Source organism: Triturus cristatus, chromosome 1_2, assembly GCF_964204655.1.
Source record: "Triturus cristatus chromosome 1_2, aTriCri1.1, whole genome shotgun sequence".
Classification (NCBI taxonomy): domain Eukaryota; kingdom Metazoa; phylum Chordata; class Amphibia; order Caudata; family Salamandridae; genus Triturus; species Triturus cristatus.
In genome coordinates this window covers 262,837,297-262,864,435 of record NC_140580.1, presented here as the reverse complement: position 1 = coordinate 262,864,435, position 27,139 = coordinate 262,837,297, and the positions used below count along the sequence as shown (strand labels likewise).

General features: G+C 50.7%; 1 protein-coding gene across 1 annotated transcript in view; it reads left to right on the top strand.

Moving 5' to 3' along the window:
• Nucleotides 1-27,139, top strand: part of VPS26A (VPS26 retromer complex component A) — a 363,728-nt gene that overhangs the window by 65,493 nt on the left and 271,096 nt on the right. The window contains exon 4 of the mRNA XM_085603584.1: nucleotides 12,153-12,309. Within this exon, the coding sequence (XP_085459710.1) occupies nucleotides 12,153-12,309 (157 nt within the window). The remainder of the gene's footprint in view (nucleotides 1-12,152; nucleotides 12,310-27,139) is intronic.

Sequence of the window (27,139 nt, the reverse complement as noted above, 5' to 3'; positions counted from 1 at the left end):
TCCTGCAGGAACCATGCATTAAAGCGCCACATTTGGCGAGCCCCGTGAGGCGGGGGGCCCAGACCCAGAAGAAGCGGAGAATGGTCGGATATCCCCCTGGGGAGGATACGGACGTCCTGGATACCCAGACAATCGGCAGGGGGGACAAAGATCGTGTCGATGCGTGCCTGAGTGTGGTGGGCGGCCGAGGTGTGTGTATATTGCCGCGTGTGTGGGTGCCAGAGTCGCCACGCGTGGCACAGGCCCTGTGCCTCCGCCCAACCGGCCAGCTGCTTCGCCCGCGCCGCGCGGGAGTCCGAGACCGGACCCGAGGAGTCCAGGTGTGGGGCCGAGACGGCGTTAAAATCCCCTCCAAGAACAATAGTGCCAGGCGGAAGAGTCGCCAGCCAGGACGCGGTCAGAGATAAGGCCGGAGACAGCCCCGTGGGCGGCGCATAGAGCGACAAGATGCTGAGCGGCCGGCCCTCAAGCGTGCCGCTAACCGCAACCCCCCTCCCCTGGGAGTCATGGACCACCCGGGCCACAATAACATCAATTTAACCTTTGATTGTTTTTAGTAAATTTCTAGTTAAAAAAAAAAAAGAAGTAAAATAATATTTTATTACCGTGCTTAATTATGCCAACTGCCCGCCGTTCATGGCATGTGGTTGGCTAAAGGGCCTGGCCTGTTGCCAAGCACTGCACCCAATACTCTGCAGGCAACCAACCCACCGCCAGGCATGGCTTTTGCCCGTGTGAAGCCTATGTTTCCCTCAGGGTCTGACCTGTGGCTATGCTCTACTCCAACCCCCAGCAGGCGGCCCCACCCTGCTTGAGGGTTGGCTCTAGGGCTAACCACCTGACCGGTGCGGACAAATCCACCACAGAAACCTACGGCCGCTTTTTTTCTTTTCTTTTTTTTAAAATTACGCTTTTATCGTGCAGGAGTCTCACCTCACGTGGGTCCAGTGCACTCCATGCCACTGGAGTCAAGCTACCCTGGCTGATGAGGGTTGAAACCCTGAAACCGGTCCTAGGATGCTTGTTTCCAGTCCAGGAAGAACCTGGCCTGCAGTTCGGGCTGGACTGTTCCCATTGGGTGGAGGGTCAAGACTGATTTGCATATGGCTGGGTTCAAACTGGAATGGCATGGTGAGCAAAAAATATGATGGATTTAGGCCCAGGTCTCTGTACTGGGGTAAATGTATGACATTGTTCTGCATTCTGTCCATCAGTGCCGTCCGAATGTGCATGTATCTCCTCGGTGGGCATTAATCACACCCCTCGTTCCCATTAGTTCCTTTGTGTGCATGTCTAAATTCCATTCCTTTCAGTGGCTAAATTTCACATTTGTCCATCCTTTTGGTGGGTGGTTCCTGTCCCTGGCGAATCGCCCTGTTAAATGTACTATTGCTCCTCTGTTTATTTTGTTACGTTTTTCACTTCTTTTTCTGTTTCTTTTTTCTTTTGGGTTGTGCAGTCTGCTTGTTGTGGTAGGCAAGGGGAAAACCGACACTGGGTGCTTTGATATGTTTTTGTTTAGCGAGTTTCATTGCTGCATTGGTTTGTTCACCGACTCTCCAACTCCCTTACTTAAAATGCAAGTTTTTCTTTTTAAAACACATAATAGTTTGAATTTGTTTGTACTTTGTTGGTGTTGCCTTTTTCTATTAGGATAACGGGATAACACTCACCATGAGCTTCTTTGCATGTTGTTTGCTATTAACCTACAGAAACCCTGCGGAACCTGAAAATGGTTTATTTTTGTGTGTTTTGGTAGGCACAGGGAAAACAGACGCTGGGCCCTTTATGGAATGTTTTCGTTTCTCTACTCCCCACAGAAGCCTCCCACTGCATACCATTTTACATGTATACAATTCTTCAGAGGTTGTATTATCTATAGGAGTGTTAGACCTGTCAGCCCTTTGGGTGGTCCCTCCTCATCATTATTTATTTTGTCCCACTTTTGCCTCAAACCCTGTTAGTATTTTTCCTTTTTGGGAACCACCAGACTTTTTCGTATTGATGCAGATTCAGGGAGCCGTTTTATCTACCCCTGGAACTTCTGTCTGAGGGCCTGGAGCACAAAATGGTGGCCACCTGTGACATCATCAGAACCCACTGGAACCTACTAGAACCTTCTGCAACATTCTGGAACCCTGTGACAGTTGGAGGCGGTTTGGAATGTTGAGAAGCTAAAGCCAGAGTTGACAGTTGGAGTTGGCAGTTGGCACCTGACTGGTGAAGGGAGAGCAGCAGAAACCTGAAGGAGGAAGGAGTGAGGCAGCAGGGGTGGAAACTTGTGCCTGGAGTGGGGTCCATAAACAAACCCTTGATACTAGTCCCTACTGACTGAGCCCAGCCTGGAGCCCTGTGTGGGAAGAAGCAAGAAAAACCATCTTAAGGACCTGGACAGCAGGAACAGGCCTTAGAAGCAAAGAACAGCAAAGTCCTGACCTGATTATTGGTTTTCCTGGAGTCCGACGTCGAGAAGCCTAGAGACCCGGAGCCCGAGGTGGAGAAGCGGCGCTGACTGGAAAAGCAGACGTCGTACCCGGAGCCGCCAGAGGTCGAGAGAGGGCGCCGACGGAGGTCGTAGAGAGTACCAGAGGTCGAGGAGGAAGTCACCCGAGGTCGAGTGAGCGGCGTCGACGGGGGAGTGAAGTCCGCCCTCCGGAGTCGCCGGAGACCGAGGTGAAGCGTGCCGGAGGTCGGGAGTGGAGATCGCACTCCGGAGTCGCCGGAACCTGAGGAGAGGAGCACCGGAGGTCGGGAGTGGAGATCGCACTCCGGAGTCGCCGGAACCTGAGGAGAGGAGCACCGGAGGTCGGGAGTGGAGGTCGCACTCCGGAGTCGCCGGAACCTGAGGAGAGGAGCACCGGAGGTCGGGAGTGGGGATCGCACTCCGGAGCCGCCGGAAGTCGACATCGAGTCAAGGCCGGCCGACGTCATCGAACCTGAGGTCGCCATCGGACCGGAGCCGCCTGAAGTCGACATCGAGCCAAGACTGCCCGACGTCATCGAACCGGAGGACGAGATCGAGCCGAGGCCGCCGACATCGAACCGGAACCGCCTACCGGCGTCGTCAAGAACTGACATTGCGCCGAGGCCGCCGACATCGAACCGGAACCGCCTCACGGCGTCGACACGACTCCAGCGGCGTCGGAGCTTCAGAAAAAGGGCAGTAAGTGGAATAGAGGGCGCCTAAGGCCCTGTGGAATCCTGAGAGACTACCCTAGGGGCTAGAGAGGTGCTGGAACCAGCTTAATTGTGCCAGGGGTGAGCTGAGACTAATTCAGAGGGGTTGTGTAGAGTGAGGGAGCCAGGTCTCTAGAATTCCCCCCCTTGATCTACCTCAGTTTAGGCCTCAGCCTTGTCCAAGCCAGGGAGTAGACACCCTCAAGCCATCCATCTAACCACAAGCTGTGACTGGGCCAAATCAGCCCATAGAAATCTAAATGTGATCTGATTCTATGAGTGTCACTGTCAGCTTTTAATTATTTATTGAGAGCACTGTATTTATTGTATTTAACCTATTTATTGCTTCACTGTATTTATTGTTCCACAGTATTTATTGTCGCACAATATTTATTGGCTTGCAGTATTTATTGCCTCATAATATTTAATTGCCTGTATGTAATGCACTTATATTTATGCCTTAATTATTTATGATCTCCCCTATTTATTGAATCATTAAGACAGTATTTATTTGACGTACCCTTCCACAGAAAAAGCCTTGTATATGGTGATTGTGTTATTATTTATTTAATCAGCAACTAAGAGAAAAAGAAGATAAACAGAGATATTTTCATAATTTTTACGGTGTAGTCGTTTTTGGAACGGATGCACGCATGGTTATTGTATGGGTATGACGTATGCTTAGCACGGTGCCTGATTCCTGACCACTCGAGCCAAGCTACCACTGTGTATGTCTGGAGAGACCCCGTTACCACCACCCTTTCCGGTGTGGGAGTGGAGAATTTCCAACATAATTGGTGGCAGCGGTGGGATAGAGCTGTGCCTACGTATACTCAACAATAACTGTGGGTAGTCCATAGGCCTACACCGGGAGTTTTCTCAAAGTGGCCTTCCTAATTGTGAGTTTTTGTTTTTCCAAATTTACTCTGGTGGTGGGAGGAGGTATTATATAAGGTACCCCCCTGCATAGTTACTGCAAATAACTGTCCTCTGACCTGAGTGGGCAAGATGGAGTTTGTACTGGAGAATTTAGAAACGTACACTGTGGCCCAACTCAGGGAGTTTTGTCAGCGGGAGGGGGTGTATTGTCCCCCAGGAGCAAAGAAGGGTGCACTCCAAACCAGCTTAAGGGCTTGGGGGGAGGCACGCCGAGAAAGCAAGGCTGAGGAGGAGGACAGGGATAGAGAGCCCGACAGTGAGGGAGCTGGTTTGTACCAACCTGAGGTGGGGAACCTGTTAGCGGGGCCCAGGACACTTTCCAGGAAGGGCAGCAGTGCCTCTAGCGGTGGCTTGTCTGAAGTGGAGTTAACAGACCGGAGGGAGAAAAGACAGCTCACATGGGACTTAGCAAGGCTGGAGAAAGAGAAGGAGGAACAGAGGATGGCTCATGAGATAAGGCTGAAAGAGATAGATCTTCAGATCCTGAGAATCGGGGCACACCCTGTACCTAACGGTGGCAGCGAAGAACGAGAGTACACCAGGGAACCCAAACCCTACCTGCCAAAGGACATAGTAGCTAGCTATGGGGTGGGTGACGATATCGCCAAGTGGCTAGCGGCCTATGAGGTCTCGTTAAGGGCCCATGGGGTTCCAGAGAAGTACTGGGGAGGGGGATTGTACAAGTACATGCCTCCAGCTGGTAGGGATGCATTATTGGCCCTCGAGGAGGATGAGCAGACCCACTACCCCACCATGAAACTGGCGCTCATAAGAAAGTTTGGACTAACACCCGAAAAGTACAGACAGAAGTTCATGGGTAGTCACAAACTGGGCACACAGAATTGGGTGGACTTCCTGGACTATGCAAAGAAGGCACTAGAGGGTTGGATTCAGGGCAGTGAAGTGAGGAACTACGAGGGGTTGTTTGATCTAGTACTGAAGGAACACCTGCTCGAGAAATGTTTCCCTGAACTGCGTCAACACCTGGTGGATAGCAAGCTGACCAGTCCCCGGAAGCTTGCTGAGGAGGCGGACATTTGGGCTAGTACCCGGGTGTCCACAAGGGGGCCTGGAGGGGATACTCAAAAGGCCGGACAGGGCGCCCCTCAGAAGAAAGAGGGAGGGGAAAAGAAAAAGGAGTTCTCCAAAGGCCCCCAAAATAATTTCCAAGGAAAGGGAACAGGATTCACCCCTAGGGCTAACCCACCCAGAAACCCTAATCCTGGCCAGAGTCAGCAGCCAAGGGTTGTCCATTGCTACGAGTGCGGTGGCGTTGGACACTATAAGGGAGATCCGAAGTGCCTGAAACGACCACCCCCTCCCATTGGAGGAAAGACCCCCGGAGTAGCTAGTGCAGTGCTCGGGGAGGAGATGCCCTTAACTAAGGGAAGGGAGTGGGCGGGTGTCACTTTAGTGTCCCTGGGAGAACGGGAGATGGTTCCTAAGATCCAGGTGCCCGCAAATACCGTAAAGTATGGGCAGTGGGTCACCATCAACGGCCAAAGAGGGGAGGCTCTGAGAGACACAGGAGCCAGTATGACTATGGTACGTAGTCAACTGGTGTCTCCAGAGCAGGTAATTCCCGATGTACTCCACCCAGCCGCGATGGCTGACGGCAGAACAGGCCACTATCCAGTGGCCGAGGTTCCCTTTGAATGGGGGGGGGTTGCAGGTTCACTTCGAGTTGCCGTAAGCCCTGCCGTGCCAGTCGATTGTCTACTGGGGAATGACATGGAGCACAATGCTTGGAAGGAGGTGGAATACCGGACTCATACTGAGATGCTGGGTACACCTGACTGGGCCTGTGTGAGCACAGGGTCCGGGACTACCCGGAGAGGGAGTTCGTTTCGGCTGGAGCCTGGAACAAAGGCCCAGCCAGCTGCCAGTCAAGGGAAGAACCGAGGACAGGAGGAGCCTGCCTCGGCGTCCACACCCCGTAGGACGGATAGGCCACCGGAGGTGGTGGACCAGGAGTCTGCGGTGGGGGACGTTACCAAACTGGAGGACCTACCCATCCCGGCCGAGTGGCACGTGGAGGGAGGCCCGTCCAGGGAGGAATTCTGCCAGGGCCAGAGGGAGTGCCCTACCCTTGAGGGGCTAAGGCGTCAGGCCCAAGCCCAGGCAGCAGGGAACGTTGAAGGGAACTACAGTGTTTACTGGGAGGATGGCCTCCTCTACAGTGAACCCAAGGCACCCCTACACGGATCGTCACGAGCCTTGGTAGTCCCTCAACGTTATCGAGCCTTCCTTCTGGAGTTGGCTCACGAGATCCCATTGGCAGGACACCTGGGGCAAGACAAGACCTTCCCCCGTCTTGTCCCACACTTTTATTGGCCTCAAATGAAAGTGTCGTCCGATACCTACTGCCGGACATGTGTGTCTTGCCAAGCCAGTGGGAAAACAGGGGTGAAGCTGAAAGCTCCCCTGGAACCACTTCCTGTCGTTAGCACCCCCTTTGAAAGGGTGGGCATCGACATTGTGGGTCCGTTAGATCCGCCAACATCAGCTGGTCACAGGTTTATCCTGGTTCTGGTGGATCATGTCACACGGTACCCAGAGGCAATACCTCTGAGGACCATAACAGCACCTGTTGTGGCTAGGGCCCTGATGGGAATCTTTACCCGAGTGGGTTTTCCCAAGGAAGTTGTGTCCGACAGGGGGACCAACTTCATGTCAGCGTACATGCGGGCGATGTGGAAGGAGTGTGGAGTGACATACCGGTTCACCACTCCTTACCACCCCCAGACCAATGGTCTGGTGGAGAGGTTTAACAAAACCTTGAAGGGCATGATCAGAAGTCTGCCTGAAAGCCTGCGGAGGAAATGGGACGTCCTCCTACCCTGTCTACTCTTTTCTTACAGGGAAGTGCCACAGAAGGGAGTGGGCTTCAGCCCCTTCGAGCTTTTATATGGGCACCCTGTACGTGGACCTCTCAACCTGGTGAGAGACGGATGGGAAAGAACTCCCAGAAAGCTTCCCCAGGACGTGGTGAGCTACATGCTGGCCTTCCGGAGCCAAATGGCTAAGTTGTGGAAGCAAGCTTCTGACAACTTGGAAGCCAGCCAAGCAGTAATGAAGGCGTGGTATGACCACAACGCTCACCCGGTGGAATTGGAGCCTGGCCAGAAGGTGTGGGTGATCGAACCAGGAGAGCTTAGCGCCCTCCAGGATCGCTGGTCAGGACCCTTTGAGGTATTGGAGAAGAAGGGTAAGGCTACCTACTTGGTGGATCTTAAAACCCCTCGTCAGCCCCTACGGGTGCTGCACGCCAACCGCCTCAAACCCCACCACGAGAGGCCCGAAGTCATCTTGATGATGGTGACTGACGGAGCAGAGGACGTGGAAAGCGAGCCTCTCCCCGATTTGTTTGCGTCTCAAGAAAAGGATGGGTCGGTGGAGGGAGTGATTCTCTCCCATCTCTAACTCCTGAACAGCAGGAGGACTGCCGCCAGGTCCTGGGGCAGTACTCTTCGTTGTTCTCCCTTGTTCCGGGTAGGACTCACCTGTGCGTCCATGACGTGGACACAGGAGACAGCCCACCTGTGAAGTCCAAGATCTACCGGATGTCAGACAAGGTGAAGGCCAGCATTAACAGTGAAGTCACTAAGATGCTGGAGCTAGGAGTGATCGAACCTTCTAGCAGCCCCTGGTCCAGTCCGGTGGTGTTAGTACCCAAAGCCGCACCACCGGGTGGCCAACCGGAACTGAGGTTCTGTGTGGACTACCGGGGACTGAATTCAGTAACCAAAACTGATGCTCATCCGATCCCTAGGGCGGATGAATTGATTGACCGGCTGGGAGCTGCCCAATATCTAAGTACCTTTGACCTTACTTCTGGGTACTGGCAGATCTCTTTGACTGATGGAGCAAGGGAAAGGTCAGCCTTCTCCACGCCCAATGGCCACTACCAGTTCTGTGTGATGCCCTTTGGGCTCAAGAACGCACCTGCCACGTTTCAGCGCCTGGTAAACCAGATCCTCACCGGAATGGAGAGTTTCTCTGCTGCTTATCTGGATGACATAGCCGTCTTCAGTAACAGCTGGGAGGATCACTTGCGTCACCTGCAAGCTGTTCTCCAGGCCCTGAGACAAGCTGGATTGACGATCAAGGCCAGCAAGTGCCAGATCGGGCAGGGGTCGGTAGTGTACCTTGGACACTTGGTGGGTAGGGGAGCGGTGCAACCCCTCCAGGCGAAGATCGAGGCCATCATGGCCTGGGAACCCCCCAAGACACAGACTGAGGTCCGAGCTTTTCTGGGCCTCACGGGATATTACCGCCGCTTCGTGAAGGGGTACGGTACCATCGTAGCCCCCCTCACGGAGCTCACGTCCAAGAAACAACCTCAACGGGTAGTCTGGACGGAGGCTTGTCAGCAGGCCTTCGTGAAGCTGAAGCAAGCCATGTGCGAGGCCCCGGTCTTGAGGGCCCCAGACTTTTCCAAGGAGTTCATTGTCCAGACAGATGCATCGGAACATGGCATTGGGGCAGTGTTATCGCAACCCAATGAAGAGGGTCTGGATCAACCTGTGGTCTTCCTATCCCGGAGACTACTTCCCAGGGAACAGAAGTGGAGTGCAATAGAGCGTGAAGCCTTTGCAGTGGTATGGGCTCTGAAGAAGTTGCGGCCATACCTGTTTGGCTCGCACTTCCTGGTTCAGACCGACCACAGACCCCTTCGTTGGCTGATGCAGATGAAGGGGGAGAATCCCAAGTTGTTGAGGTGGTCTATTTCCCTACAGGGAATGGACTTTCAGGTGGAACATCGGCCTGGAGTGGACCACGCCAATGCAGACGGTCTCTCAAGGTATTTCCGCCTTAGTGATGAGAACTCCCAAGGGTTTGGGTAGCTCTCCCCACTTTCAGCTGGGGGAGACGCGTGTTAGACCTGTCAGCCCTTTGGGTGGTCCCTCCTCATCATTATTTATTTTGTCCCACTTTTGCCTCAAACCCTGTTAGTATTTTTCCTTTTTGGGAACCACCAGACTTTTTCGTATTGATGCAGATTCAGGGAGCCATTTTATCTACCCCTGGAACTTCTGTCTGAGGGCCTGGAGCACAAAATGGTGGCCACCTGTGACATCATCAGAACCCACTGGAACCTACTAGAACCTTCTGCAACATTCTGGAACCCTGTGACAGTTGGAGGCGGTTTGGAATGTTGAGAAGCTAAAGCCAGAGTTGACAGTTGGAGTTGGCAGTTGGCACCTGACTGGTGAAGGGAGAGCAGCAGAAACCTGAAGGAGGAAGGAGTGAGGCAGCAGGGGTGGAAACTTGTGCCTGGAGTGGGGTCCATAAACCCACCCTTGATACTAGTCCCTACTGACTGAGCCCAGCCTGGAGCCCTGTGTGGGAAGAAGCAAGAAAAACCATCTTAAGGACCTGGACAGCAGGAACAGGCCTTAGAAGCAAAGAACAGCAAAGTCCTGACCTGATTATTGGTTTTCCTGGAGTCCGACGTCGAGAAGCCTAGAGACCCGGAGCCCGAGGTGGAGAAGCGGCGCTGACTGGAAAAGCAGACGTCGTACCCGGAGCCGCCAGAGGTCGAGAGAGGGCGCCGACGGAGGTCGTAGAGAGTACCAGAGGTCGAGGAGGAAGTCACCCGAGGTCGAGTGAGCGGCGTCGACGGGGGAGTGAAGTCCACCCTCCGGAGTCGCCGGAGACCGAGGTGAAGCGTGCCGGAGGTCGGGAGTGGAGATCGCACTCCGGAGTCGCCGGAACCTGAGGAGAGGAGCACCGGAGGTCGGGAGTGGAGATCGCACTCCGGAGTCGCCGGAACCTGAGGAGAGGAGCACCGGAGGTCGGGAGTGGAGGTCGCACTCCGGAGGCGCCGGAACCTGAGGAGAGGAGCACCGGAGGTCGGGAGTGGGGATCGCACTCCGGAGCCGCCGGAAGTCGACATCGAGCCAAGACTGCCCGACGTCATCGAACCGGAGGACGAGATCGAGCTGAGGCCGCCGACATCGAACCGGAACCGCCTACCGGCGTCGTCAAGAACTGACATTGCGCCGAGGCCGCCGACATCGAACCGGAACCGCCTCACGGCGTCGACACGACTCCAGCGGCGTCGGAGCTTCAGAAAAAGGGCAGTAAGTGGAATAGAGGGCGCCTAAGGCCCTGTGGAATCCTGAGAGACTACCCTAGGGGCTAGAGAGGTGCTGGAACCAGCTTGATTGTGCCAGGGGTGAGCTGAGACTAATTCAGAGGGGTTGTGTAGAGTGAGGGAGCCAGGTCTCTAGAATTCCCCCCCTTGATCTACCTCAGTTTAGGCCTCAGCCTTGTCCAAGCCAGGGAGTAGACACCCTCAAGCCATCCATCTAACCACAAGCTGTGACTGGGCCAAATCAGCCCATAGAAATCTAAATGTGATCTGATTCTATGAGTGTCACTGTCAGCTTTTAATTATTTATTGAGAGCACTGTATTTATTGTATTTAACCTATTTATTGCTTCACTGTATTTATTGTTCCACAGTATTTATTGTCGCACAATATTTATTGGCTTGCAGTATTTATTGCCTCATAATATTTAATTGCCTGTATGTAATGCACTTATATTTATTCCTTAATTATTTATGATCTCCCCTATTTATTGAATCATTAAGACAGTATTTATTTGACGTACCCTTCCACAGAAAAAGCCTTGTATATGGTGATTGTGTTATTATTTATTTAATCAGCAACTAAGAGAAAAAGAAGATAAACAGAGATATTTTCATAATTTTTACGGTGTAGAGTCGTTTTTGGAACGGATGCACGCATGGTTATTGTATGGGTATGACGTATGCTTAGCACGGTGCCTGATTCCTGACCACTCGAGCCAAGCTACCACTGTGTATGTCTGGAGAGACCCCGTTACCACCACCCTTTCCGGTGTGGAAGTGGAGAATTTCCAACAAGGAGTAAATACTACTTTTCTGTCTCTGAAAGGTTGAAAGGGCTGGAACTCTGTCAGTGTAGGGCACGTTATTTGTGTTTCATTTTTTGAATTATTTTACATTACTCATAAAAATAAGCAAGTAAGGCTGTGACACATAAAACAGAACTTACTGTGCCACTGGCATTGTCCCAACCCTTCCAGCTTTTCACACGGAATACCATGGTATCTCCACTTTACACAAAAGGGCTGTTTGGATATGCTGTGTCAGTTAGTTCTTCCTTTCCAGGCGATTCTCAGGAGTCCATCTACCTTAGCTGATGAAAGAATGCACCTATTGTGTAGTTGTGTTCTCCTTTCCCGCGCTGTGGTGTGAAGACAACCCACCTTCACTGTTGCTACCCTCATCCATTTTGGAAAATATATCCAACCATTTTAGATGTGCTCCCTTGCTGGTATGATCTTGTTAAATGGGATTGCGCTTCAGGGGTGAAAATTAGGACCTTATATCCCTGCGTTGGAGTGGGCCCTGCCATCGTACCAAGTGTCCCCCTCCCCCCCGGTGAGCGGCAGGAATTTCAGTGGCCTATAACCATATTTGCGTGATGCAATAATTTGGAGTCAAGTCACTTAGGCCCTTAATATGAGTTGAGTGGAGTGGCATTCCATTGTGGAATTCTGCTTCCCTTATGCATGAGTGGGCCATTTTTCCTGCATCCAGATTTGGTGGTAGCAGGATCAACAGACACAGGTGTACTGGCTGGGAGGTCCAGCCAGTAAAATCCTTTGAGAAAGAGCTGTATTGCAGTCTGGCCCCACTCCCTGGCTTCTGTCCAACCTACGGACAAGGCATGGGGGGTAGGATGTAATGCTTCCTCTACCTACCAACATTCTCCCCTTCTGTTCCCTGATAGTATTACTGCTATTGACAGTGTTACAAAATGACAGACTTGTAGCAAGCTATATTTGTGTTTGAGCCTTTAATATTGAATGCATTGTGCACAGTACATGGAGTAAATGAATCACTGTAACAGGTATACTTACTTGTAGATTTGTCATTATATTTAAGTTGCTTTGCTTTTGACTTTTACTGTCTTCTGTTCTCAATGTTTGTACCATTTTCCAGTTTCAATCGCATTTAATTTTTTTATCTTATTTGTTTAGAACTGTTCAGTGACAAGAGCAATACTCATGAGTTTGTCAATCTGGTGAAAGAACTCGCTTTACCTGGAGAATTAACTCAAAGCAGAAGTTATGATTTTGAATTCATGCAAGTTGAAAAACCATATGAGTCCTACATTGGTGCCAATGTTAGACTAAGGTATGTGTATACAGTTATACATATAATCTTAAAAATAGAATAACTACTCTTGGATAATTCTGCTTCATGTTTCAAAAGCTAATCAGCGAGCGAGAGTCTCCAAAAGGGGAGATATTCTCTAAGGTTCAATATTACTTTGCTTATAACGGACGTAAGGATCACCCAAAGAATTTTTAAAAGCCATACTGTAAGACGTTTGCCTAATCCTCTGCCCTTTGGTCTCTTCTAAAGAATTAGTTTTTAATATGCTCAGCAGACATGCTCTCCCAACGCTCCCATTTTTCCCTGTTTGTGTCTGTTTTCTTCTGTTGGTTGAGATTTAAAAAAAAAAATGTTTTATTAGTTTATGAGCAAAGTGTTGGGATGAGGTAAAGGGGCCAGAGTAATAAAGTCAGTCAAAGTTTTCAGTGCTTGATCGTTGAAGATCTATACTTCTGACTGATTCAAAAACAGCAGTGCATGCACAGTATACATTTTGTTCTTGGGCAAATAACTGCCAACCTCATATGGATTTAAAACAAACTCCGTTTGCTGTGAAGACTGAAATGCCAGGCTTAATAGTGAGATGGGCCAAGGTTTCACATTGATACTGTCTCATAAGCAAAGGAAGCCCACAAAAGCCTTTTTTCACAAGGAGAAAGGGCTTCTTATGCTCAACAGCAGAATTTGTATACATAACTCAGGAAGGAGACTTCTGCATTCTGTGTCCTTTATCTTGTAAAAAGCAACTAATTTGCAGACGCCTGCATCTCTCTGTGCTGCCTTTGGGGCATTCAGGCACTAACTGAATGACCAGCCAGAAATCAATTTACAATACACTGCTGATTTTGTGAATCTTGCCTCTAGGGTACTCCCGTACAGACAGAAAGCTCAATTTGCACCTGTGCCCCTCCACATGCTGCCCCTGTACGTCTCAATAGAGACAGAACTTAGTGCAAGGCTTGCTGGGCTTACAATCCTGGTTGCTAAGTTTCTGGCGGACAGAGACCTAGAACGGCCTGATGTCGAGGCTAATCAATCAATCAAAGTAACTTTATTTCGATAAAAAACTATCTTAAAAAGCATTACAGCAATAAAAACACAACAAAGTTAATTAAAACCTATAAAAACATAAACAATAAGTAACTAAGAAAGGTCGAATCAAGGGACCATTATTAAGCAATTGGTAAAAGCCTTTTTGCCCTGATAAGCCATGCCCAGCTTAAGTATTTGGCTAAGCCACAAACATACACCGGCCGGGTATCTGAGCTCAAAATTCGCAGGGCAACGCTGCATAGTCGAGTACCCAACTCCCTGCACAAAGGCTTTAGCCACCTAGCGCGGGGCGCTTTGTAAGCAGGGCATACAAACAAAAAAGGGGGAATCGACACTGTCTTCGGGCAGAAAGGACAATAGGGTGTGGTTTGGGCCGGAGGTTTCCACCGGGCGGTCAATATTCTCACCGGCAACACACCAATTCTGAACTTGAAAAACAGGGCTCTATCCCTGGAGATTGTAATAAGGTCCAAGTAAAGTTCCCGAACTGCCACATCCTTTACAAGCAAGAAATCCCTGGAGGCATGGCACAGGTTGAGATCAGTATTTCTTTTACTTGTTACCCAAGACCAGTATAAGTTCTTCAAGACTGCTTTGGGAGGGGCAGACCGAGAGTGCCAAGCCCCCTCAAGACCAAGATCTGTCAGCAAGCTCTTCACGTCCCTTAACCACCTTATTTTTGCCAATCCAGACAAGCCTAAAATCTCCCTTAGCCCCTCGGCATAACTGGCCAGTTCCGGAACCCTCCACAGGCGAGCCCACAGCAAGAGAGAACGCAGCCTGGCCTGGTCCCGGATAGAACGACACCCCATGTCCAACAGAAGGGGAAGAGTGGGAGTGCTCTTAGGAAGGGACATCAAGCCCCTCAGAAAGTTATTATCTGAGCACACCAACTGGCTCATATTCTGAGCGCCCCATAGCTCCGCTCCATAGAGCGCCGCACTAACGCCTCTAGCAGCATAAATGTCGAGCACCGGGGCGATAGGTTTCATAGAGGATGCCTTCTGCTCCTTCAGAAGAGCTCCCACCACCCTTTTATGGCTTAAGGTCATTTTGTAGAGATGACTGTCCCACTTCATATTATCAAGGAGGCGTATGCCCAAATAATCAAATTCCTTGACCCTTTCCAAAGGAGCCATGTTAAGCACTGGAGGCCATCCAAGTTTTTTGGGGGGGTTCAAAACAAGGAACTTGGTTTTGTCAGTGTTGATCTTTAACCCTGTTAGCTCGCAGAATTGATCAAAGCCATCCAAGAGACTCTGTAAGCCAGCCGGGGTCTTGGAAATTAGCAGGGTATCATCAGCGAATAGTAGGGTTGGGATCTTCCTCCCTGCCAAGGATGGTGTATCAGCTGGGATTTTGAGGAGATGGTCCACTACCCCATTTATATAAAGTGAGAAGAGGGTGGGAGCGAGGACGCACCCCTGACGCACACCTCTGCTAACTTTAATACGAGCAGTCCTTTGTCCCTGGGTTCCCCACCTCACCTGCGCAAAGTTGTTCTCATGGAGTTTTATTATTAGACACAGTAGGTACAGGGGCATGCCTAGTTTTGCCAAGACCCACCACAGGCGCTCCCGGGGTACTAGGTCAAAGGCAGTCCGCAGGTCAATAAATGCCAAATACAGACTGCCTTTGCCTATCACTACCACCTTCCAGTAAAGCATCAACAGTCGAAATGACTGTTCGATGGTCCCGGTGCCAGCCCTGAAGCCTGCTTGGAAGTAAGACAATATTTTATTCTCTTCTACCCATTGAAGAACCCTACTCAGAATTACTTTCCCTGCCACTTTTTGGGATGAGTCTATCAAGCTTATGGGGCGATAGTTAGTTGGGTCGTCCCGAGACCCTTTCTTAAAGATCGGGACGACCTCTGCACCCATCCATGACTCTGGGAATGAAGCTCCTAGCCTAGATGCATTAAGCAAGGAAGCAATAAGAACCCCCCACTCTCCCGAATTAAGGCGGAACAGGTCCCCAGGCAAACCATCCGGCCCTGCAGCTTTCAACGGGACAAGGGATTTAATAGAGTGTTCGACCTCCCTAGCTGTGAAAAGGACATCCGCCCCTGGGTCATGACAACCAAAAATGGGTGGGACAAAAGGGTCTAATTCATCCTCCATGTTCACGGTGTAGAGAGAAGAAAAGGGCTCAAACCAGGACTCCTCAGAGATGTTACAAGTAATGAGCGAATCTATGGGCCTGTGTTTGGCTCGAATTACATTCCAAAAACCCCTAGGATTTTTCTCTGCACTTGCGGATTTCAGGTCGCTCCAGAACTTGTCCTCCCAGTCTCTCTTTGCGACCTGTTGTGCGGACCTGTACTTCTTCCACGCGGCCGCCACTAACCCTCCGTCCCCTTTCTTCACTGCCATAATTAATTCCCGCTTCGCTTTCCGACAGGGGGCGGAGTACCAGCCAGGGTTACCCTTGGGGCGAGACGCCCTCCGATCGCCGTCCACTCGAGTGGGGATAACAAAAAGATCCCCTATTGATCTGATGGTGCTACTAAATAGGGAGGAAACCTCAACAGCATTTAATGTAACAGCTGATAACCTTGGTAAGATGTTTGACATGATTACCCTTATGCCCGTGACCTTCTCCTCGTAAAGGACAAACCTGTCCCATTTTAACCGCCTCCCGCAATTCGAAGGGCAGACTTCTCCGGTCATCTTTATGACAGGATGAGTTTCACGACTGATGTTTTTACACCATAAGGGGGTTAGGCTCAAAGAACGTGGGTTGTGGTCGCTATCCGTAGATGCAACGACCTCCATGTCTACCAAATGAGACCAGAGACGAAAATCTAAGAGGATGTAATCTATCCTAGATGTATGTCCAATCCTATTATAAGCATGTGCCCCGTTCTGATCAGAGATGGATCTCCCATTGGTCGCCCTTAGGCCAAACTCCAGTGTGAGTGCATTCAATTGTAATGCTTGTTGAGACCATCTCTTAATTGGACTTATATCGAGGGGCGGAATACCTCTTCGGGTGTCCTCACCTAGGGTATCCAGAATATCGTCCCCTGCAAGTGGCTCGTACGTGCAGTTAAAATCCCCCATAACTAGAATGTATGAATTCGAGTTACACTCCCTGAGCCCGTCCTCCAAGGCCACTAAGGTCGGGAATGGTAAACCTCCTTTTAAGCTTCTGGTATAGATGTTAAAGATCTCCAGAGGACTGCCACTACGAGAGCCCCTCACAGACAGTCTCATTAAATCGGGGGAATTAGTCTTGAGCTGCCTCACGTGCAAACCCAAAGAAAGTCTCACCCAGACGAGTAGCCCACCCAACGGGCGCCCCCTTCCCGTGGTGGATGTGCTTGCGGCAACACACAAGGTCATAAAGCCCACTTTGTGCCGAGGTTCTACAGACCAAGTCTCCTGGAATGCACAAATGTCAAAGGTCTCAATAAAAGAGTTCCAATCAGACGGCTCTAGATTACGGCTTATGCCCGCCACATTCCAGCTGAGAACCTTAAGGTTCGCAATGCTGGGGGCTTGCACTACATGGGATAGGAGGGAGTCATGGGTCGGCCTAGAGGAGATGAGGTTGCTCCCAACATCAATTGTTGCCGACTCAATTCCATTTGCAACTCTGCTGGATCCAATAGGAGCATCCCCATTCTGGCAGCTATGTAAAGGGGCCAAAGAAGGAAGTGAGGAAGGATCACTAACACAAAGGGGCTCGAAGCATACTGGAACGCTTAAGACACTGCATGTAGCCCCAGCGGCTCCCGGAGGACCCGGGTTGGCCGCTCCATAATCATCCCGTCAGCAATCCTGCCACAGTAAATATGGGCGAGGGCCGACGTTCCGAGACAGGAGACTGGGGTTGAGAGTATCATAGCGGGGGTACCAAGAGCCCCTACCCTCCCAGTTAGTTTGTTTACCAGGCCAGTACGATGGTAAGGGCCGATAAAAGTAGCCAAGATCACAAGTACTAATGGCAGAAAGTGCACGGTCAGACTCCTGGCTACAGATAAGCCTAGCTACTCTCGGGTCCCTAAAATTAACTAGGATGCAATCTCCCTTTTGGTTCTTTGGCTTGTTGCCGACCCAACCAACCCGTCTCACATGAATAATCCGACCATCAACATCACCAGGTAGAGGTCTATTTTCGCTGAGCCAAAACACTGTTTTGTTTTTTAGCTCCGCATACGACTCTTGACTGCTTGGATTTAATGGGGGGGACCCCAGTGAGGACCACCACAAATGGTTGACTGCCAGGGGGAAGATTAACATGTGGTGCAAAGGGTGGGTTTACACAACACGCTTTCCCCGGTTACAACCTGTGTCTTCCCCACTGTAACTAATGTTAGACCCGGACTCCTTGCAGGGGGCCCAGGTGAAAAGTGAGAAGATTGCCCATCCTCTCTAATTTTCGAGTGCAATTTGATCAAGGATTTTACAGAGAAAAAGTTGTCAAGGACAGTCTGTTCAAAGGCATCCACCCGCTCTGACAGTTTTTTTAACCTCTCTATAACCGGGAATATCAGTGATTTCACTAAACACTCAAACTTAGGGAGCAAGATGCTCTCCTACGACGCACCAAAGTGTGAGGCCGGATCTAATCCTACAATCGGCTGTTCCTGGAGATTATCCACCCCTGCTACTACCTGCTGATTTTTTAAGGGATCTAACCCCACCCCTGGGCTCTTCCCGAGTGCAACCCCCTTATGAAGAATTTTCTTCCTTAGCTTATTATGGGGTTTGAACAAATTCCCCCTACGAGGGCTGACAACACGTTTCCTTTTGACTGGAGCAGCTCCCCCCCACTACCTGTGCTTGAGAATCCGGCTGAGGGGAGAGAATATTAGAGGCCTGAGGCACAGGAAAGTTTGTGACTGCGGGACAGCATAGCTGGAGTGTTAGAGGACTATCTGGGTCTATTAAATTAACACCACCCTGGGCAATTAGAGACAACCTATCCAGGCTTGCCCCAATTCTGTTAACTCGTTGGTCATCATGAGGTGAAGGATCATCAATCGGGGAAACAGGAACATGGACAGGAGATGAAGCTAGTGCCAGGTTGCCCAGGGATGAGCGTTTGTTGGTAAGAGATTCCCGAGAGAGTCTACGCTCCGTCAGGGCAATCTCCTTCTCTACAATGGAAAAGGCACGCGTTAAAAATTGATCCATGGTACCGCTCACACAGTCACCCCCCCCCTCTACGCAATTTATTCGGGCGAGTAGCCATCGGCATTTGAGGATGGACAACAAGCCCGAATTTACACCAGCGCACTACCCAGAGGGGTAGAGGGGAAACCTGAGTGCGTCTCACAGGGGAAAGCAAATGTTCGAGGCATGTGAGCTGCAGATCACACACTGAGGATAAGATCGCCATCTGGTGTTGGGCTCGGATGATTGCAGGTTGTTGTTGTCTTCGGAAGAAGCCTTTGGTCACGAGTTAGGTGACTCCTCCCCTGGACAACAGTGCGCATGGGCATCCACTCCATCGTCAGATAGTTTTTTTCCGCCATTGGGTTCGGATGAACTTTTTTCCGCTCCAGCAGAAAACTTCCAACAATCAAATTAACTTCTCAATCTTCATTCCATCGACGTCGAAATCAACTCGGACCGGTTCCAGAAGCGGCTGATGGACAGGACACCTTTTAAAAAATGCCCCCAGTGTGGAGCGAAGTTCCCCCACAGTGACCACCACGAGGTTTGCAACCTCTGCCTGTCGCTGGAACACAACGAATCGGACTGTCAAGCTTGTGCCGCTTTCCGTTCCAAGAAGACCCTCCGGGACCGAAGAGCTCGACGCCACATCATGGCCAATCCAGCTCCAGAACCGGAGGACATCTTTGCTCAGGATGTTCCTGAAGATGACACCGAAGATCTCGAGATCGTGTCCGAGGCCGACGATTCCGATGACCTCATCACTCCAGGGCAACGTGTGAGTACCACCCCCCCTGCCCCTACCCCATCCAAAAAGACATTGGTCAAGACTCCGCCAGCTGGGCCCAGTCGCGACCGAAAATCCTCTTCAGAAGCCCCGCCCTCGGGCCCGGCTCCGAAGACATCTAAGCCTGTAGGTGGCTCGGGCTCGAGCAAACCTCATGTTATTGTGCCTATCATACCTTCGGCACCGAAAACTCCACTGTCGGCACCGAAACGGGCTTCAAGACCGAAATCTCCTTCGGCACCAAAACGTCCCTCGGCACCGAAGTCTCCACCGGCACCGAAATGTTCTTCGACATCGATGCCTAAAAGCTCCTCGGCACCGAAGATTCCATCGGCACCGAAAACTCCATCGGCACCGAAGATGCCATCGGCGCCCAAAACTCCGTCGGCACCGAAAACTCCGTCCACACCGAAAAAAGTTCATAAAGATCCGAAACGGCCATCGCCACCACCACTTTCGGAGCCGGATGAACTTTTTCGCCCAGATCCTAATCAAAAGCGGATCTACATCAATCCCAAAACCGGACATGTGACTGCAGTCCCATACAAGAAACGGAAGCTGGACATCTCACCACCTCCAGCTCCCATACGGAAGAAGGACTGTGCTACTTCACCACTTCGTCCTTCCTCTCCTGTGTTACCTCCTAACCCATCCCCCCCTCCTCCTCCTCCTCCTCCTCCTTCTCCTTTACCTTTACTATCTCCTTCTCATTCACCTCCTCCACAGGATGATAATGATGATTTAGGGGGAGGGGCGGACCCTGATTTATTTAATGATCCTCTTGATCCAAACGACCCTTTTACGTTCCCAGACACAGCACCAGTAGATGACTGGTCTTATCCAATACCTGACATGCCTGACCCCGCTCCCTACCCTTCCAAGCCCTCCCCTCCTGATGACCATTTGGGGTTTGGCCAACTCATAAATAGGGCAGCAACATTCCATGGCGTCGCTATGCACACGTACGCCCTTGAAGAGGACTTTCTCCTCGATACTTTTGAGCAGTCACAAAAAGCTGTTCTCATACTGCCCATGATTAAAGGGGTTATAAAGCATGCCACTGAAGTCTTTAAAGACCCTGTTAGAGCTAGGGTTCTCAACCCCCGCATCGAAAAAAAATACAGACCAGCCCCGCAGGACCCTGCATACATTAAAGCTCAGCTCCCTTTAGACTCCTTGGTCGTGTCAAATGCCAGGAAGCGTGTTAACTCACAGACATCTGGAGAAACGCCTCCCCCGGACAAGGAGTCTAAGCTTTTAGAGGCCTCAGGCAAACGAGTCGCCGCACAGGCGGCGAACCCCTGGCGTATTGCCAATACCCAAGCCCTGTTAGCCCGGTATGATAGGGCGCATTATGACCAACTTGAGGACCTTATGCAACATCTGCCTGAGCCCTTTAAATCCCAGGCTACTGACCTCATTCAAGAAGGCAAATTAATATCTAATGCCTCCATTAAATGCGCCTTAGATGCGGCAGACACTGCTTCTAGGGCGGTCAATACCAGCGTCTTACTCAGACGACATGCCTGGCTTCGTATTTCCGGGTTTAAACCGGAGGTTCAAACCACAATTCTAGCTCAACCTTTCAACCAAGAGCAGCTATTTGGCCCTGCAGTGGACACTGCATTAGAAAAAATGAAGAAAGATAATGAGACTGCCAAATCTATGGGAGCACTGCAGTCTCCTCAAAACCGGGGTTCCTTTTGTCGCTCCTTTTATCGAGGAGCCTCCAAAAATCTGGGAACTGAGACCACGTCCACCTTTAAAAATTCTGGACAAACATCCCCTAACAGAGGCTATTTTCGAGGGGGTTATAGGGGAAACAATAACAAAGGTCGAGGGCGGGGCAACAACAACAACACCCGCACCTCCCCAGCCACTAAACAGTGACTTGCCACCACTCCCCCCAGACCATTCCACTCCGGTCGGGGGGCGGCTCCAACAATTCCTACCTGTCTGGACTTCCATCACCACAGACAGTGGAGAAGTGTGGCTCAATGATTAGAGCGGCAGACCCTGATGCAGAAGTCTAGCCCGGGACCAGGGTTCAATTCCCTGCCTCGGCGGGTCTTGGGCTCAAAAATTCCACGGACCTGATAATTCTCGCCTCGGTACCATTCTAATCATGGAGTCCCACTCTGCAACTCTGGGCAATAGCTTGCTTAATCTCCACAACGGCCCCCACAACGCTAAGGATGCCTGGCCTTCACCTTGGGGGTGCCCAGGAGTGGACGCCTCACAGGGAAAAGCCAGGATGGGTTCCACAGCGGTATTCGTACAAGCGCCGAGAGACCTCCGGGTAGTCGTGCGCTATACAAGTATCCATACATTTACATTTACATTTACATTAAGACAAATTATCCAGTCTGGCTACTGCCTCCAACTAATACAATCCCCCCAAACATACCGCCCAAACAACGTCCAATGTCCTCACATCATCTCTCTCTCCTCAAACAAGAAGTTCAATCCCTGTTACAAAAACATGCGATAGAACCAGTCCCTCTTCAACATCAGGGCACAGGAGTATATTCCCTATACTTCCTCATTCCCAAAAAGGACAAAACGTTAAGGCCCATACTGGATCTCAGACTACTAAACCAGTATATACAATCAGATCATTTTCATATGACCCCCTCCAACAAGTCCTCCCACTATTACAACAGGGAGACTTCCTCGCCACATTGGACCTCAAGGACGCGTACTTTCACATCCCTATGCATCCCGCTCACAGAAAATATCTACGATTTGTAGTAGATGGGCAACACTATCAATTTACAGTTCTCCCATTCGGAGTAACAACAGCACCCAGAGTGTTCACCAAGTGCTTAGCAGTCGTGGCAGCGCACCTCAGAAGACAACAGATCCATGTCTTCTCCTATCTGGACGATTGGCTCATAAAAGCCAATACCCACCAAAAATGCGTTCTCCACACTCATCAAACTATTCAAACCCTCCACAACTTGGGATTCACTATCAACTACCCCAAATCCCATCTACAGCCCTCCCACTTACACCAGTATCTAGGAGCAACCATAGATACATCCAAAGCCATAGCTTATCCCAGCATTGCCAGGATAACCAGTATACAAAATCTCATCTCTCAATTTCAAACTCATCAATCTCTTCCAGCAAGAGTGTTCATGCAGCTCCTAGGCATGATGGCGTCGTGCATCTCCATAGTCCCACACGCACGACTTCAAATGCGTCCCCTACAGGAATGTCTAGCACAACAGTGGAACCAAGCTCACGGACAACTTACCGATCTGGTGTTGGTGGACAGTCGCTCACTTCGCTCACTGAAATGGTGGAACACCATCAACCTGTCCAAAGGGCGGCCGTTCTTAGAGCCTCTTCCACAAGTTGTGCTGACTACCGACGCATCTCTCACGGGGTGGGGAGCCCACCTCCTTCAACATACCACTCAGGGCAGATGGTCCAGTCAACAAAAACTGCTCCACATCAATCACCTAGAACTCCTAGCAGTGTTCCTGGCACTAAAATCCTTTCAGGTACACCTAAAGAACAAAACTGTCCTCATACGCACAGACAACATGACGACAATGTATTATATACAGAAGCAAGGGGGGACACATTCTCTCCAACTGTCCCAACTGGCACAGTAAATCTGGAGATGGGCAATTCCCCAAAACATCTACCTGTTAGCAGAACATCTCCCAGGAATCCACAACCAAGTGGCCGACCTCCTAAGTCGCCACACACAGCAGATCCACGAATGGGAATTACACCCCAAGGTTCTACTCCCATTCTTCCAAAAATGGGGACAACCAGACATAGACCTGTTTGCCACTCCCGAAAACACAAAATGCCCAACCTTCGCCGCCAGGTTTCCACACCCACAGTCGAAGGGCAATGCCCTATGGATGAACTGGTCAGGCAGATTTGCATACGCTTTTCCGCCTCTCCCACTCGTTCCATTTGTGGTACGCAAACTCAAACAACAGTCGCTAACACTAATTCTGGTAGCTCCCACTTGGGCACGTCAACCGTGGTTCACCACACTTCTGGAACTATCTTTAGTTCCACATCAAAAGCTACACCTCTCCCCGATCTATTAACCCAGAACCATGGAGAAATCGGACACCCAGATCCTCAAACACTGAACCTAGCGATCTGGCTCCTGAAGTCTTAAAGTTCGGGTACCTCAACCTCCCTCCAGACTGTATGAATATCATAAAGGAGGCCAGACGACCTACTACTAGAGCATGTTATGCCGCAAAATGGAAACGATTTGCCATCTACTGCGCTAATAATGACATACATCCATTGGATGCTTCCATCCAAAACATCATTTGCTATCTACTACACTTGCAAAGATGCAATCTAGTGTATTCCTCTATACGTCTACACCTAGCAGCCTTGGCAGCCTACTTGCAAAATAGGCAACACCTGTCCCTCTTTAACACCTTGTGTGCCCCGCCCTTTCCCCGCCCTGTGCCGGGCGTTGAATTAGCGGGCGGGGTTCATGACGAGATAGTCTCGTCATGGGCACAGCGCAACCGCGGCCCATGACGAGACTATCTCGTCATGGGCACTCAAGGGGTTAAGGTACCAGGCATCAAAGCGTTTATGGAAGGTCTGAAAAGAATTCTTCCCCCAAGATTACCACCTTCCCCAGTGTGGAATCTCAATGTTGTTCTAACAAGACTTATGGGTCCCCCATTTGAACCTATGCACAAATGTGAATTACAGTTCCTAACATGGAAGGTAGCCTTCCTTATCGCAATCACTTCCCTACGAAGAGTAAGTGAAATACAAGCCCTTACGCTAGAGGAACCTTTCTTACAATTACACCGTAACAAAGTAGTTCTTAAGACAAATCCTAAATTTCTTCCAAAAGTGATTTCCCCTTTCCACCTTAACCAATCAGTAGAGCTACCGGTCTTTTTCCCTAACCCAGACTCCGTAGCTGAAAGGGCCCTACATACCTTAGATGTTAAAAGAGCCTTGCTTTATTACATCGACAGGACAAAACCTTTTCGAAAGACAAAACAACTTTTTGTTGCTTTCGCACCACCACATAAAGGCAATCCCATCTCCAACTCCGGTATAGCCCGGTGGATAGTTAAGTGCATCCAAATATGCTACCAAAAGGCTAAACGTACTCTTACAGTTCCCCCTAGGGCGCACTCCACGCGCAAAATAGGGGCTTCTATGGCCTTCTTAGGTAACATTCCCTTAGAAGACATTTGCAAGGCAGCCACGTGGTCTACCACGCATACCTTCACTAAACACTACTGTTTTGATGTGCAAGCCAAACAACAGGCCTCAGTGGGCCAGGCTGTCCTAAAAACTTTATTTCAAACTGCTGCAACGGATACAGGTGACCACCGCTAAGGGGAGACACTTCTATATAGTCTATCCTCAGTGTGTGATCTGCAGCTCACATGCCTCGAACGGAATATGCTACTTACCAGTATGCATCTGTTCTTGGCATGTAGAGCTGCAGGGTCACACCCGCCTCCCCGGGACCTGTATCTGTTCCAGCATTTGTCTTACTTAGACATCGCAGATGGACATCCTTTCTTTTCATTCCTATACACTCCATCTTTTCCCATCATGGCGAAAAACAATCTGACGATGGAGTGGATGCCCATGCGCACTGTTGTCCAGGGGAGGAGTCACCTAACTCGTGACCAAAGGCTTCTTCCGAAGACAACAACAACCTGCAATCATCCGAGCCCAACACCAGATGGCGATCTTATCCTCAGTGTGTGACTCTGCAGCTCTACATGCCAAGAACAGATGCATACTGGTAAGTAGCATATTCCATCACCGGATAGGAAGGGCCGAATCAATGTTCCTTGCCAGGGCGACTTAGAGAAATGGCCCAGCCCGGCCTCCTCCGGCCCCTGACGGCCACAGAAGGTCCCGGGCTTCTACCGGCGCGTCCCGCGAAGCGTGGAGTAAAACCAAATAAGTATAGGATATGGCGGACCAGGGGCGGGGCTCACAGAGTGCGCAGGCCAGGTGTCAGGGGCCGTGCAGGGACACCTGGGAGAGTGAGTCCCTGCAGCGCGATGCTCCTCCCCTGTTTGAGCCACCCAGCCACCTCGCAGCGTCACCACCAGCTGCACAAAGCGGCACCCAGATGTAAAAACGGCAGCAAGCCCAGGTCCGCAGCACCAAGCCCAAGTCCACAGGGCCAAGGGAACAACAAGCGGCGTCCACCAACAAGGGTCCAGACAAAAAGAGTATCCCCTCGAGGCTAAGGGTGGAGAGGACATGGGCCTGTTTGTGACTGGTCGGGACTAGGGCCAGAAATGCTGCCCATTTTCTCATTCAGTAATACCCACCCCACACCATCCACATCCACAAACAGAGTAACACACTTGCACCAAATGTGCACCACTCATGTAGTATACACAAACCCTATGCACAAATCAATGTACCAGCATACACTGCAAATCCACACAAACCACATCTATATACCCTTCTATCCCAGCTACCACACATTTCCACCATCACCTACAAACAGTACACAACTCTATCCTATACCACTAACCAATCCACTCTTCACTAACACAAACAAAATTAATACCATACATAACTACAACCCATCCAAACACACACTCCCCACTCTAAGTACTCCTAACAGACCCCTTTTTATCATTAACAAACCCATACTCCTCATTCCATCATTCGTCCAACCAACATCCTCCTCTTCTTTCTGCCACAACAACACAACACTTACATGCCACACTTTTTAACTCTGGGAGCAAACCGGTCTAAAACAAACAGTCTTATGTTCGAGGCATGTGGGCTGCTGAATTCATATCTGTGCATAGATCGCCGCCTAGTGTTGGGTCCGGATGTTTGCACGTTGTTGTCCTGGAAGAGTCTTCGAAGTATCCTTGGATAGGTGACTCCTCCCCTGGACTACAGTGCGCATGGGCATCCTCTCCATCCTCAGATTGTTTTTTTCCGCCATTGGGTTCGGATGTGCTATCTTAGCTCAAGTTAGGAAAAAATTTTGTCGAGGCCTTTAGTTCGCGTCGGTACTGTTTATCGATCGGTTTTCGATACTCTCTGTTAGTTTACTAACTTCCAGCACCGACTTTGTTCGCATTTACCTGTCCATCAACTACTTCGACGATGGAATCGAGGACGCCATTCAAAAGGTGTCCGGTATGTAATGCGAAGTACCCACACATCGACGTCCATCCGGTGTGCAACAAATGCCTTTCGCCGGACCACGACGAGTCGACATGTATGGCCTGTGCCCGGTTCCGTTCAAAGAAGACTCTGCGGAATCGTCGAGCGGCGAGGCTCGAAGCGCAGCACGCGGCACCGGCCCCAGCTGACATCTTCGACGACGCGGACGACGTCGAAGAAGTAGAAGTCTTACCCTCCAGTCCCGTTTCCGACCAAGAACCCGGATCGGACGAGGCCGACGAGTCACTCTTCCACAGAGGTGAAGACGACACCGAGGTAGGAGACGACGAGGAGGCCTTAGGGGCCGAAGAGAGTAGCTCCGATGATGAACAAGGCCTACCTGTTCAAACCGAGAATTCACCAGTGCCACAGACTATGGCTCCGGTCGAGGGATCGCCTTCGGGCCTTACCCGAGACCTATCACGCAGTCCTTCGGCCCCGCCCTCGGGCCCGGCCTCGGACGTTCAGCGGCAGCCATTACCGCTTAAGCCAGCTGGTTTCCCTTCCACGAAACCGAAACCGAAAGCTGCTCAGGTTCCTACGAAACCGAAACTGAAAGTGGCGCTAGTCGGATCGAGGCCTTCAACACCTTCGACGCCGGCGCACCGTGTCGGCACCGACCGCACCAAGGGGGACTTCGGTGCCGAACTCGAGACGGGCGACATGGGAGTCGACAAACGGAAGAAGGCCATCGGCGCCGAAAAACCTG